The 15,946-nt window shown below is 37.4% G+C and overlaps 1 protein-coding gene across 5 annotated transcripts in view; it reads right to left on the bottom strand.

Moving 5' to 3' along the window:
- Positions 1-15,946, bottom strand: part of esg2-a (enhancer of split groucho protein) — a 90,693-nt gene that overhangs the window by 28,653 nt on the left and 46,094 nt on the right. For 3 of the 5 annotated variants that reach the window (XM_041564356.1, XM_041564343.1, XM_041564345.1), the window contains 2 exons: positions 14,425-14,629; positions 13,622-13,638 (listed from right to left, as the gene is read on the bottom strand). In XM_041564356.1, the coding sequence (XP_041420290.1) occupies positions 13,622-13,638; positions 14,425-14,629 (222 nt within the window). The remainder of the gene's footprint in view (positions 1-13,621; positions 13,639-14,424; positions 14,630-15,946) is intronic. The other 2 variants (XM_041564350.1, XM_041564353.1) reach the window with 1 other exon arrangement.

Here is a 15,946-nt window from a genome sequence, read left to right as displayed (position 1 = left end):
CTTCAAGATCTTTGTAATCTTTGAAATACCAGCAACTAATTTAACAGCTAGTAATGCGCAGGTTACAAAATTTAGATTCTGCACCTGACCCAAGCCCATCCTTTCTTTTTGCTCAACCGAAACCTGTTGGTAAATCATAAGCAAAAACATACATTTGTCTGATGAAATCCTGGAAGTAAATTTTTCCTGTAATGGAGTGACCACCTCTAACTGAGTGTGTGTATATTATAAATATAATAGAAACATCAAAAAACATTACATCCTGAATAACTCCTCTTTCAGGTAATGTACCACGCCAGTATATTCCTTAGTACAACTTTTCCACTATTCCCTTGTGTGAAGTACCGTTTATTTCCACTCAGTGGACTCACAAACATGATTTCCGAATGCAATCAGAAGTATTTCTGTGTGGTGAAGGTAGCCAGGGCTCCATTTCAAATAGCCTATACTTCTAGAAGGATCCAGTGGGACGAAATAAAAGCTAGGTAATGACCATAAAATTGCGGTTCACGCATATGCAATTGCTTCTATTTTCCCTTCAGCTTATTCATTCTGAGGCACACCAATAAGCCCAATAATTCCTAGATTTACCAGATCATTTTTTATTCATGTCCCTGTATAGCAGAAGCAAGCTAGTAACATCCCACAGAGAATACTGTCAGGCCAAATCCCTCAACCACTGAAAGCACTGCCTGGATAAATCTCACTTCACTTTCCATTCTGCCAACCACTTAGGGCAGGGCCCGGGGGAGCTCTTCAGCTTATCCCTACGTACGCAATCTCATAGGCACAAGCCAGACTGACCCAATCGGTGCCAAGAAATAAAATTGTTGGAGAAAGGGAGAAAAAGAAAATCACAGATGTTCATGCATTTCGCATAACCTGTGCCCCAAGTCTGTTGCTAGGGTAACACAAGACCACCAGTGTGCACATTATTAGCTTTATGGAGTTATTCTCAGGAGCCATAAGCAGAGAAAAGTGGAATTACAATATAAACGGATTTTATGGTCACTGTTCATTGCATATAAATACTTCACTAATAGAGTGTTAATGCACAATTATGCCTCTTTTATATTAAAATTAACATGGGGAATTTACTCTTCTAAATGCCTAAACCCCAAACAAGCTATGGAATGAGTCAACTCACTTTCGCTACTTGTAACTGTTGTAGCAGGGAGGCTCCTCCTGTGTCAAAAGCTCTTGCCTAATAATGCCTTATCATCGAGTGCTGTGAGGGGCATCATAATCCAAACGGCATTAATCTTAGTAGACGATACAGACCAAATGAACAGACAAGCGACTTAAATGACAAGACAAATATAAATTGTTGCCCATGGTGTTTATAAGAAAGAGAATGATTCTGATACAGATGTGGTGTCTCTGCTATGGAAACCTAATACCCAGAAAGCTTGATTTATAGGAAGGCTCTCTCTCATACATAAAAAAATAATTCATTTTTTTAAACAATTACCTTTTTCCTTTTTTAATGATTAACGATGGATCACCATACCTTAGTTCTGTCAAATGAAATGATCAGAGTTAAAGAAAAACCCCAGGCTCCTAGCATTCTGTATAACAGATCCTATAAGTGTACCATTTGCGTCAGTGCTGAACACTTGTTGGCACATATACAGAAGACTCACCAAGAGATTTTTCATGGCCTTCAACCTACATCAGGAATACCTTAGACATATTAGAATATCATGACTTTAATTATATCTGGTTACCAATTGTGATGGACCCGATAATCATCATACAGAGCAAATGCTGGGCAGTAGCTCTCTACATGAAGGTTCTTACATATATAAATGACTTTAACTGGTGACTGAGTTTTTTTTCCATAAGGGGGTGATGCTATGTATCACTACTTCCATATTCTGATTAGAATACATTATTTGTCCCATTGCAGCAAGTATTAAAAGGAAAGAGGATACTGTTTTGCATTCAGATGCTAGCAAAAGGAACCCACATAAGCATCAGGTTTCCTAAGGAGAGATGCATTCTAATGAGAAGTGAATCTGCAGCTCAGACAACAGATTCTTTTGTGGTAGGGGTTTCCTGGCGGAGAGGAACCCAGGGTCTCTTAATAGGATTTCCATATTATTTCTAACACCTGCCTACAAGTTATTTGTTTACACTGAAGAAGGCAAAATACTCAAATCAGACATCTGCTTCTAGTTCAGCTATATCTTAGCAAGGCATCTGAAAAGTAGCGGTTACCATGGTGACTTTATTCTCTCCCAGTTGCCTGCCACGCATTAACATTTTCAATTTTATTTTGCCACACCGCAGGCCCAACGTCTTAAGAAAAAAAAAAGTTGCAGTAGAAATAAAAGCGGATGGTCTTTCCAAGTCAATTATGAGATGCCTAACGTGAACTCTTTAGTCATGACTGCAGGTTACAGTCAAGCAGGTTAGTCTTTATGCACTCGGATTTATTCAAACAGAATGCCTTGCACACAACTTCTGTGCCTACATCTTTTACCAAGTAATTCAATTAAGAATAGCGTCTTCCAATTACAAGCCAGAATAACAGTATTTGACCAGCCATCACATCATGCCTCTGTGGGGTTTTTTACTTTATTTGATATGACACAACCAGGCAATTTCAATGACACTAAACTATACAGCAATATTGCATATTGCTTTCTATCTTGTTAGATGCAATTCCAGCCAAAGCTTCTATTATACAAAATCCAGTGTTGCCAATTTGCAAGAATATTAACGCCTGTAATAATGGTGGGAAACCGGAGGATGCAGACCTTTAAAATTTACTTTTAGCATGATCACTTAGTGCTTGATCAGGATTTCCTGCAAAGCTTTCTGACAACTATAATAGCAGAACATCTACTGATCTCACTTGTGTCTTGCTTGACTGTTAAGGTCAACACTGTGGACACAAGCTATCCTGCAATTTCATTTGAAATTCAGTATATATTATACTTCTTGCTCAAAATAATAGCTTTCAACTGGCCATACATCGGCATACAACAGCGGACGACTTGGGTTGACAGCTTAACTGGCCAGTGTATGGTGATAAAACCATGGTTTCTCCGACCATATATCTATCATGCAGGGTTAAACATCCTATTGGTGTAGACCACGGTCAATGGTTCTCAATAGGATATAAGTAGGACAACAACTTTGGCCTAGAAGCAAGATAATTGACACAGTCCACCACCAACTTGGACATCAACATCAAGGGGCAAATTCATCAAGGGTTGAATACCAGGGTTAATTAACCCTCGATATTCAACTGGGAATGAAAATCCTTCGACTTCGAAATCTAAGGATTTTGCGCAATTACTTCGATCGAACGATCGAAGGAATAATCGTTCAATCGAACGATTAAATCCTTAGAATCAAACGATTTGAAGGATTTTAATCCAACGATCGAAGGATTTTAATCCAACGATCGAAGGATTTTAATCCAACGATCGAAGGATTATCCTTCGACCAAAAAAACTTAGCCAAGCCTATGGGGACCTTCCCCATAGGCTAACATTGGGTTCGGTAGCTTTTAGGTGGCGAACTAGGGGGTCGAAGTTTTTTCTTAAAGAGACAGTACTTCGACTATCGAATGGTCGAACGATTTTTAGTTCGAATCCTTCGATTCAAAGTCGTAGTCGAAGGTCAAAGTAGCCCATTCGATGGTCGAAGTAGCCAAAAAAAACACTTCGAAAGTCTAAGTATTTTTTCTTCTATTCCTTCACTCGAAGTTAATGAATTGGCCCCCAAATGTTGTATGAATTTTAATTGTTGTGTTTTAACAAATCCTAGTAGGAGCTGTTGTCCAGAGACTGCAATGTTAGTCTATGGGCAGGTTGTTTCAAGAGCTTAAACAAAGTATTTTTTGGCTTCTTAAAACACAAAAACAGCCTTGTTTGCCACTGCACTAAATGGTGCTTGATGTGGTGGATCTAAAGAAGTTAAAAGCGGTTGCAGTTGACAGCTTCTTCTTTCAAGCATAAGGCAGTGTGATAGACTCATTCTCTGAAGGCACAAGGTGGCATTAAAATATCTTTTTAGCATGACATTATTATATCGGGCAGTTGATTATTTTGAAAGCTGCCCAATATATAATTTCCGGTTTGTTTGCAATCTTAAATATACCAGGAACTTTAGTAGGGTGACTAAAACCTTGTTATGGTGTAAAGGAGAACCTGATTAGACTGCAAAGGGGTGAAGGCAGGGTCAGATTTACTCTTTTGGCACCCCTAGGCCCGCCAGGTCGTAGTGACCATCAGCACATCCACCTGCTCCACAGTGCTCCTCTAGATACAGCAGGGCAGCATGCCGTCCCTCAAATTTTGTCCTCTACACCCAGGCCTTTGTGGGTGGAGGGATTGAACCTAAAACCTTTTGTAGGGTAAGGTGTCCATTATTTGCATATGAACAGAAACATAGCTACACAAGTTTCAACATTTTTTAATAAGAAAAAAATGATCATCTTTTTCAGACACAAAAAAAGATTTTGAGCAAACATCGTTTTTTTTAATTCAGCAGTGCCAATAACAAATCCAAAAGGAATCACTGTTAGCATGATACATTTACACAACCCTTTGCTTCCATTTAAAGAAGTGAATGATAATTATTTACAAGTGTTTAATAGTACCACAAGGCATGCAGTACTTTTCAGAAGTGCTTTTAATTAAAATAACATTGAGCATAAATAAGGTAACATGATATTAAACACAGAATGGTGAGTCACAGCTATGAAATAATGTCACATAGGGAGTTCTCTTAAACTCACAGATGATACTAGAAATAAGAACTGCATGCTACTACAGACTGCTTAGAGATAAATTATCCCTAGAATACACAATCACTAGCAAGGGGCTATAGCTAACAGCCTGTTGAGGACCATATATTGTGACCTTTGGTGTCCCTGACAGATGCAAGTAGGGCCTATATATTGTGATATTAGGTGTCCCTGACAGATGGCAGTATGTACCCATATGTTTTTGCACCTTGTACCACAAATGACCTCTCAATAACAACTTACATTCACGGGTCTTCAAATAAGAACATAAAAAGGCAAATGTACCAATCATTCAAATTTCTCTAATTAGAATTACTCTATTTGTGATTAATGTTCAATAGAAATACTCATGATAGACATGCTAGTAGTTAACAACATAAGCCATTGGATAGTGCCTGATTGATTTTATGACAAGCTCAGCAGCACTTCCATCAGTGTGCAAATAAAATCCAATGATTGTCAGATTACTCGCCTACTACAAATTTCCTCTCCTGCGGATGACTACTTCTCCAAATGCTCTCTTATTGGCTATCAAGTGAATCACTGGTGGTAAAACCCATGTGTAGCTTCAGTTTTCCCAAGTCGTCCCCTGAAGTTTCCTCTTGAGACAACTTTGGAAGATCGAAGAGACACATGGGTTTTACCAACAGCGATTCACTTTAGTGCCCGAGGGAAAGTATTTGGAGGAGATTATAGAAATGTGGATAAACAGAGGGCACACCATACAATCAGATATTTGGCAAAAATATGCGCTGGAGGTGCAAAAAACAAGGTCACCCCTACACAGAGCGACCATACAATCAATATACCATACAATAGGTTGCCAAGTTGGATTTCACAGTTTCGGCAGCATCAAAGGCAAATAAGGTCTTGAGCTGTATTAAAAGGGGCACAGAGTCAAGGGAGGAGGGGGTCATTCTTCCACTGTATAGAGCACTTGTAAGGCCCCATCTAGAATATGCCGTACAGTTTTGTTCTCCGTCACACAAACAGGACATTATTGTATTAGAGAGGGTACAGAGAAGGGCAACTAAGCTGGTAAAAGGTATTGAAAATCTTAGCTATGAGGAAAGACTGGCCAAATTGGGGATGTTCACACTGGAGAAGAGGCGCTTAAGGGGTGATATGATAACTATGTATAAATATATAAGGAGATCATATAATAATCTCTCTAATGCTTTATTTACCAGTAGGTCTTTCCAGCTGACACAAGGTCACCCATTCCGATTAGAAGAAAAGAGGTTCCGCCTAAATATTCGGAAGGGGTTTTTTACAGTGAGAGCTGTGAAGATGTGCAATTCTCTACCTGAATCAGTTGTACAGGCTGATACATTAGATAGCTTTAAGAAGGGGTTGTATTGAGGGAATACAGGGTTATGGGAAATAGCTCATAGTACAAGTTGATCCAGGGACTAGTCCGATTGCCATTTTGGCATCAGGAAGGAATTTTTCCCCCTCTGAGGCAAATTGGAGAGGCTTCAGATGGGGTTTTTTTTTTGCCTTCCTCTGGATCAACTGGCAGATAAGTAGTTAATAAAAAGATGAAAAAAATTAAAAAATTAAAAAAAGGTTGAATATGTGTCTTTTTTCAACCTTACTTACAATGTTACTATGTTACTTGTTCTGAGTTTGCGCGCAGCATCTTTTCGCCATGTGCATAGTAGCAGCGTAAACACGTCACGTCATTACGCCGGATGAATCATCGGTGGAAATGATGCAGGCGTTTGTTACATCACAGACCCGGATGTTCGGGCCGCGTGCGAAAGAGACTGATTGAGGCTTAACGGAATAGGGTATTTATAGGTTTGGCGATCTGGTGGCACATAAGAATCACCTTAACAAAGGCATTTGTGCAGAAACGTTGGGGTTATTCTCATTTGTTGCAAGTATATCCAATCCTTGTTGCTTCTTTTTTTTTTGCTTCGTACAAACCTTTGGGTGGTATTTGCCAAATAGTTTTTTTGATACCAACTGAGTCTATATTTGAAAAATTCTTTTGAGAGTCCATAACCTATTGTATGGTATTTGGAGGAGATTAGAGAGGGGATGCACAGTCAAAGAAAATAATACTTAGTAAACAAAGGTGGCATTTTAAAAATTAAATTTTATATAGTGTATAGCAAGCAATCAGGCGTCCAATCTCCATTGCCCACTTGCAAACAGCCTTATTGTGAAGTGAATGTCACAACATATTCCTTTACAATAAAGTGAAGTATCCAATAACATGTTTAGCAAGCAGATTTTCTCAAACTTTGAGACGTATAGCACAGCAAAACTTCACATGGCTTCAGACGACCATACTGTAAGAAAATAGCTGAAAGTTTGTCTCCTTTGCAAAAAAAATAAAAAATAACTTTTAAAAATAATTATCAAGTAATGCTCAGACATTATTGTTGTACTCTGCAAGAATATGTATTTCTTTAATAGAAGATTTTGGCTTGCATAGTTTCAAAAGTCAACTGCCAATGTCCAAAGAAGCCAATGATAACTCGCTAGTTTTGGTTTCTTTACAACAAACAATTTTGGCTTCCTTTATAATAAACTAGCAATTCCTTTCATTTTAGATCCATTTAACATCTCTACATATAAAATTAGCCCCAAAATTCACAGAACAGCTTATCACAATAATTTGAAAAAATGAGATACATTCAATTATAGCCTTATTTCTATAAAGTAAACACATCAGACTGTATCACAAATTTGATGGAATAAAAAAAAAAAAAAAGTCTCCCACCAAGCCTGGCTAATTAAGATTTGTTCTGCTTCAGCTAAACTGTTACTAGACAAGAAAGAAACAAACAAGCGTGTCCTATCCTAACATATTAATATACACATGTTCACCACCTGATGACCATCTGTGTACTGAAAACATTACACCCTTTGTTCCACAAACAGAACAACTGCAACGTATTTTATATCAAATAAGGGCAACAACTGCATTTCAAGTGGTTTGCTTGATCACAAGAAATATAATAAATTGCTGTATGTCCAGCCTTTCTAACTGTACCTTGATTGAGGTACCTTACCCGTTGCCTTAGAAGATCACCACATTATGTCTTTACGACTCCTCCGGTAAGGTTAGCAAATGCATGATTAGCTTGGGGCAGCTTATTTTGCACTTATGTGATAATAGCCAAAGTGTGAATCTGGAGGCTTTAAAAGTACATATTTAAAGGAAAACTAAACCTTAAAACTGAATATGATTAAAAATTCCATATTTTATATCCTGAACTTATTGCACCAGCCTAAAGTTTCAGCTTGTTAATAGCAGCAATGATCCTGGACTTCAAACTTGTCACAGGGGGTCACCATCTTGGAAAGTGTCTGTGACACTCACATGCTCAGTGGGCTCTGAGCAGCTATTGAGAAGCTAAGCTTAGGGGTTGTCAAAAATTATCAAGCAGAAAAGGAGGTTCATCTGTAATATAAGCTGATGCTACAGGGCTAATTATTACATTTTGATGCTAAATGCACTGGTTTCTGTGCTGCCATGTAGTAATTATCTGTATTGATTACTAATCAGCCTTATATTGTAACATTTTTATTCTATGTGTACTGTTTATTGTGAGTCCCTAAGTTCAAAGTGACAGCAGCACAGAGCATGTGCAGTGAATCAGCAGAAAAGAAGATGGGGAGCTACTGGGGCATCTTTGGAGACACAGATCTTTACTGCTAAAGGGCTGTAATTACATTGGGCTGGTACAGAAGCACAAAACATAATGTATAACATTTCTAGCCTACTTGTTTAGATAAGCTTTAGTTCTCCTTTAAGAGTGTATACTATTTTCAGGGCATGTTATGCCAAGCTGATAAGGCCCATCTCCAGTGCCAATATTATATCCAAAAAGCATTAATAATTACACAAATGCTAGACAAGTTTTCTAAATCATGGTAACATTTCTTTTTGAATTTATTGAATGGCTGCTTGGTGGTAGAATGAAATTAAACCACAAATAATGATGGTCTAAAAACGTTGTTCTAACACAAAAACTGACAGTCTTCTCCATAGATTAAGAATGGATTTCAGAACCTCTGAACAGAAATTTTTTGGGGAGGCCATAACTGGGCACTAATCTGAGGTCTCTTTGCTACCCAAGTTGGCAGTCAATATTGTCTAATGTATAGATAGTGTTTATTATGTAAAGCATGTGCATTGCATTTAAATTAAATGTTTTTAAGGTAAACAAGGGGTAAGAGCTATATTAAGCTAATGACACTTAAACGGGCTTCTAAAGCCAATGCAAACCACAATTATTTACTCATGTAGAAGCACGCCAACACATTTTCCTTTTATAACTAATAATCTACTGTAAGCAAACAGGACTCTGTAGAGGATAGCTGCATTAGGTATATCCTCACATTTTAAAAATGGGGAGGGTGAAAAACAGTGGTGATGAGTACAGAACTAAATTAAGTCTGCATCTAAACTCTGCTTCCTCTGCTCACCACAAATAAAAGCATGCGTGACCTTACTACTGATGCCTTCACCGGAAAGCACAAGCAAAACCAAAAGATAAGCAGATGTTGATAGTCACAACAAAAACCACACAGCTGAAAAAGTATTTTATTAGCAGAATTACTAAAAAGCAATCAATGCCAAAGAATACAGGAAAAATATAAAAAGAATGTAATGAAAACAGGTGAATAGCTTTATGAGGCTCCGCGGTGATGCCCCCTTTCCACCACTGAGTAATGCAGCTTAATTACCAGTATCATTGAAGGAATCTAAATTTACATTTTATAAGCAGTCCTAAAAACTGCCCTATTTAATAATCTGCACTGCAAGAGGGGGAAAAATGACTGCCTCTGACAATTAAGCTTGCCTAAAGCCTAAAACAAATCAAGATTTTGCTACGATATCAAAATGTTACACAAGGGCCCGTATAACGCGGCCCATATTCTCATTACATGGTACACTAATTACTACCGGCAGATCCTGAATTTTCTGCACATTAGAGGCTTTTAGAGAAGCTATAAAAATTTTCAGGCACCATTAATTTAAATTTGTATTGAACTTTCCTTTTGACAGATGGCCAAAAATTACTTATTATTTAGAGTATCAAAGCTGTCTGTTTGCACATTAGGAGCAGAGGGAAGCAAAAAAAAAAAGATTGAAAGAGAGGTTGTTTCAAGAAGCAAAATTCTGGATGACTAAATTATTTCTAAGAACAGAGTTATTCCAGATGCTGGCAAGGAACAAATTTGAGAACATGCAAGTCGCACAGCAGACAATCATATTAAAAAAGTAACTCCTTAATCAGCAGATATTTAAGGGAGGGGCAGATCAATAGCATGAGCATCTAACTACTACTCTGTGCATTGCTGCTAATTGGCAACTTAACTTAGAACCTGGAGACAGTGAGCCTCAAAAGTTGACACTAGCCAACTCAGAGTTAAATAAGGTCATTTGCAGAAGTAAAAAATAATTAAGCAAGCAAACAAGCAACCAGCCATTTTTATTTTTAACTTGTCATTTAAACTGGCCAATGCAACTACCGGCAGTTGTTGTAATACATTTTCCAGGTTTTCTTTTTATTATTCTGATTAAATACAGGTATGGGAACTTTTATCCTGAATGCTCGGGGCCTGGGGTTTTCTGGATAACAGATCTTTCCGTAATTTGGATCTTCATACCTGAAGTCTACTAGAAAATCACGTAAACATTAAATAAACCTAATAAGCTGGCTTTGCTTCCAATAAGGATTAATTATATCTTCGTTAGGATCAAGCACAAGGTATGGTTTTATTATTACAAAAAGAAAAAGGAAATCATTTTTAAAAATGTGGATTATTTGGATAAAATGGAGTCTATGGGAGACCGCCTTTTCGTAATTCAGAGCTTTCTGCATAACGAGTTTCTGGATAACGGATCCCACACCTGTACAGTCAAATGAAATGAGAAATAGCCAGTAAATTGCGGGTTTTTGTTTTTTTAATACTTATTTGATGCTATTCCTACTGTTATTTGTACATATATCTTATTGGGCTAATACAGAAAAAGGAGAAGAAGTCTTTGTTTTTGAACCACAAAAGCATTTCGCGCAGAGCAATCGTCAAGATATTTTCAGGATACACATATTCTAATAATGCAATTAGTTTTTTGCTGTCCAAGTAAAATCAAGCTATTGCCAAGTCATAAGACTGGGCAGCTTGCAGCACAAGTAGATCCACTGGTATCATGCTAGCAGTAGGAACCATTGGCAGGCCCGGATTTGTGGAAAGGCCAGAAAGGCCGGGCCTAGGGTGCCAGAATTTTAAGGGGGCAGCATGCCGCCCAACCACACCCACATTGGTTTGGAAGCACTGGGAATTTGCAGGAGATACAATCGCTTTTAAAATTTCCTGTGAACCAATGCCCAGTTCTCCGGACCCAATGTGGAAAATTTGCGCATGTGCACAAAGGAAGGGGGGGGGGCCTGTTGGCGCCTGCTATGTAAATATGGTCCGGCTCATCAGAGGGGCTATATTCTGTAAGATTAAGTTCATATTCTCCAGTTGTTTTCACCTTGTAAAGGAGAACTAAAGCTTAACTGTAGACGTAGGCTACAAATGTTGTATATTATGTTTTGGGCCTCTGTACCAGCCCAAGGCAACCACAACCCTTTAGCAGTAAAGATCGGTGTCTCCAAATATGCCCCAATAGTTCCCCATCTTCTTTTCTGCTGATTCACTGCACACGCTATGTACTGTCACTTACTGAGCTTAGGGACCAACTCAAAATATACAGTACACATAGAATAGAAATGTCACAATATAATGCTGATTAGTAATTAATACAGATAATTATTACATGGCAGCACAGAAACCAGTGCAACTAGCATAAAATGTAATAATCTGCCCTGTTGCATCTTATATTATAGGCAAACTTAATTTTCTGCTTGATAATTTGCAACAACCCCTAAGCTTAGCTTTTCAACAGCTGCTCAGAGCCCACTGAGCATGTGAGTGTCGTAGACACTTTCCAAGATGGTGACTCCCTGTGACAAGTTTGAAGTCCTGGATCATTGTCGCTATTGAGAAGCTAAAACTTTAGGATGGTGCAATAAGGTCATTATATAAAAGATGACATTTTTAGCCATATTAATTTTTAGGGTTTAGTTGTCCTTTAATCAGTGTTAGAGCAAGTGTGGTGAATGCTTTTTTTTTTTTATTCATGATAGAACCACAGCTCTGTTCCACATACATGCTCATGATATGCCATAGTTAAATTGGCCATATTGGTCTATCACACTTACACTTCCTCTGTGGTAGTGATGAGCACTTGTAATTATTTGTGTGAATGATCTATATTGTCCATGTAAGTAAAGGGGATAAAGTGTAATGAGTGGCACTGTAATACAACTCTAAGTCACTGTGCTTTACATTTCAATTTGCAAAGAGGCTCATATAGCTAATGGCATTGGTTATTGCTAGATTTCCACTCAGAATGGGAGCAATAATGCTAATCATGTACCATTCCATTTGGTCAGTCAAATATTAAATCTTCTTTTTTTCACCCATTCACAAACTCTGCTGCGGTTTAGATCATAGCCGTTGCTTACTATATTAAGCCTAGAACTTTATGAGTTTCTAAGTGATGAGAATATTATCAAACAAAAACCACAAAAGTCAACAGTAGGAAGTAAACTGTATGGTTGGTTTAGAATGACAATCTTTGCTGTGAATAGTCATAATTTATCACCATTAAAAAAATATTTTACACATTTGTAGGAATTAAAAGGCTAGTAACACCATATATTCTAACCCAGCAACACATTGACCCCGAAACCGACATGGCATATGGTCCTTGACAGTTGGTGGTATAGATTCTAAATCGTGTGGTTAAATAGATATACTACACTACAAATTGTGCCACTGCTACAGGAGCTATAAAAAAGTAATGTTTGGTAAACAGTCAAATGTATTTGTTGGTTCCCTAAATACCTAGGATAAAAGCTACCGTATATAGGTAAGACCTCTTTTTATGAAACAACTTCACTGAAACAATGTTTATTTTTGTGCATTCCTTACTCTTTAACAAAAAAGCACAATACGCACTTTATATGCAAATACCAACTGTTTACCGTAAATAAAGGGGTTGTTCACCTTTAAATTACATTTTAGTATGATGTAGAGAGTAATATTCTGAGAAAATTTGCAATTGGTTTTAATTTTTATCAGAAGTTTGAGTTATATATATATAGTTTTATTCAGCAGCTCTCCAGTTTGCAACTTCGGCATTCTGGTTGCTAGAGTCCGAATTACCCTAGCAAACATGCATTCATTTGTATAAGAGACTGGAATATGAATAGGAAAGGGGCCGAACATAAAGATGAGTAATAAAAGTAACCATACATTTGTAGCCTTACAGAGCATTTGTTTTTGAATGGGGTCAATGACCCCATTTGAAAGCTGGAAAGAGAGTCAGAAGAAGGCAAATAATTCAAAACCGATAAAAAATAAATAACGGAGACCAACTGAAAAGTTGCTTATAATTTGTCATTCTATAACATATTGAAAGTTAATGTAAAGGTACCGCCCCTTTAATCATATTTTGGTTAATGTCAAATGCACCTATGTATTTTTAAATGTATACCATATTGCTTCAGCGCCTCCATTGCTTACACTTTTCAACTACAAAGTGTTTGTAAAAGTTTTGTATGTATAAACATGCAGAACAGTTGGACCAACTCTAACTGCTGGGTTTTTATACTGGGACAACATATCGTAAATATGCTGAAACAGTAATAACAGTTCTAAACAATCATGCAGTGATATTGGACAGTTTCATAAATATTATTGAACATTCTAATTTTATAAATTGGATTCTTGAATATCTACATAGAATGAACTTAAATGTATTTAAAAATTAGGCCTTACCTTAATGGAATCTCTATCTGCAAGCACCAAATTCAGCAGAGATATGAAGGAAATAAAAAGAAATGGGTTAGTTACATAGTATGTCACCTTACCTAGCAACCTAAGTAACACTTCATCATAGTACACAAATAATTATAAAGAACAGTGAAAGAAGCTTGGTTAGATATTATCATAAACTGCACAGGATACTTTATACTTCCGCTAAAGTTTAATGATACAGAAGCAGTTTTGCAGCAATCTTCTTTTCACGAAGATGACTAATAGCAAAAGCCCTGATCTGGGCTTCCCACACAATTCTAAATCCTCAGAAAGGTGTGATACGGGAGGGTGCTGCAAGTTTGCTCATGTTTCCCCTCTTAGACTCTTACCACCACCTCTTCAGTATACTGTATCTCTGCTTACATATCACACTTGTTCAAAAATAGATAAACCCTAAGCTAAACCAACACATTTCAGGAGGAAGTTATATAACTGCATGGTGTGGTGGGTGTGAACTCTATAACAGATAAAAGTTTTAACTGAATAGGTTCTAAAGGTCAATAAACACTTTATCCAAAAAGCTATCGTTACTACAAATTCCAATAGGAATCTCCCAATAAATAGCCTGTACTATATCTGGTGTGTGCAACTGAAGAATGCCTTACAGATTTTTGGGCTCTTTATTAGAATTTGCTAAGGATTCAAGATATATTCTATATATTTATAGTATAGAATGTATAACTATTCTGACTTTTATGCAACATAGAACTGTACATACTGAGCTATTAAAAGAGATTGTAAGAAATTATTATATTTGTAATGACCTCTTTGATGGTCGCTGTCATGGTGCTTTTTCTCATCCTTTATTGGAAGGTGGGACTGACCGCCTAGGGCACTGGAGAGAGCCAGCAATCCTGCACTGCTCCCAATAGAAGGAATGGCTGGAGGCTGAAGCCCAGAAGGATGCGGAGTGAGAGGCACTGGGAGTCCATGTGCATGAGACAGATGCTGTGCCTGGAGTTGCTGCTGCTGTGAAAAATGAACAACACATATTGAACTTGTTCAAATAAATAACAATACAAAACAATTCAAGCTTGTTTTTCGAAGGAAAACTCAATCCGAATTCGATTTGAATTTTCAGGTCGGGACTATCCGATTGAATAATAGACATTCTAGTTTTTTCATAAATAACCTCACATTCGCTTAGCCATCAATATCTTTTGACTATTCCAAGCTTTCTGACTAACAAGCCAGAGGGAGAAAATATTTAGCAAATTTAGCATTTTTTTTTTTTTACAAGATTTCAGAAGTTGGGAAAATGACATTAAATCTGATAAACTTTAAACTGTTGGGAAGTGTTAGGAATCCCAAATGGAACATTAATATCAGCTGTTTTTCCGATAATTAGGGCTGTCATGACGGTAGTTAGTGTCATCATAATGTCAAATGTTATCATCACAGACCAGAACAAACAGGGAACGCAATCAGTCTTAAAGGAGAAGCAACCCTAAAAGTTAAAAACCCATACCCTACATAGACCTCCCCCCAGCCTAAGTGTTACCCAAGGTAAATGCCCCTAACTTTTTACTTACCCCCTTGGTGCAAATCTAGGCATCGGAGTTCACGGGCCTAGTTTTTTAACTTTTTGGTTTGCTTCTCCTATAAGTCTGCACACACCTAGCAATCAGAGGTTTGTTTTCAAACTAAGATGACCAAAAAATGCAACCAGTTGATTGGTTGCCATCAGTTATTAGAATAAATTAGCAAACTTAAGACCATTTATTACATAACCCCCAAAAAAAAAGTGTTTCAACCAAGTGTTTGTTTCACTGCTTTTTAACTCTCAAGGTACCTTGACTACACATTGTCCTCAAATAATGAGAAGTGTACTAAGATTCTGTTTCAAAGGACACAATCTGATATGGTGAAAGGAAACACTATTATAATCTTTATAATATCTTTATTAAATGAAAGGTAGGTGCAGAAATTTACACACTATACATGTCTCGCTCTAATATATTAAGAAGGGCAGGTTTAAACTCGGATTCAAAACAAAACAAAAGTTTAAATCTTTCTGAGCCCTGTATGAATGCAAGGAGTTAATGTGAGAGCAAAAATGTGAATTAACAATCCAGAAAAGGGAATTGGTTGCAGCCACCGTTTTAAGCTCTTTAAGTGTCCTCAGCGGTACTTGAGCAAATTACTAAAGAAAATCTAATGTAGCAAGGCATGGGTTCTCCTGTAGACTTGCTCAATAATGCTGAAATAATTGGGCACTCTGTGCACGTTTAGTGATGCTCGAATGAAAAGCTAGAGGCCTGCCCTTGTACTTTTCTCTTGCTGCTG

Source organism: Xenopus laevis, chromosome 1L (assembly GCF_017654675.1).
Source record: "Xenopus laevis strain J_2021 chromosome 1L, Xenopus_laevis_v10.1, whole genome shotgun sequence".
Lineage (NCBI taxonomy): Eukaryota > Metazoa > Chordata > Amphibia > Anura > Pipidae > Xenopus > Xenopus laevis.
This window is presented reverse-complemented; position numbering and strand designations above follow the sequence as displayed.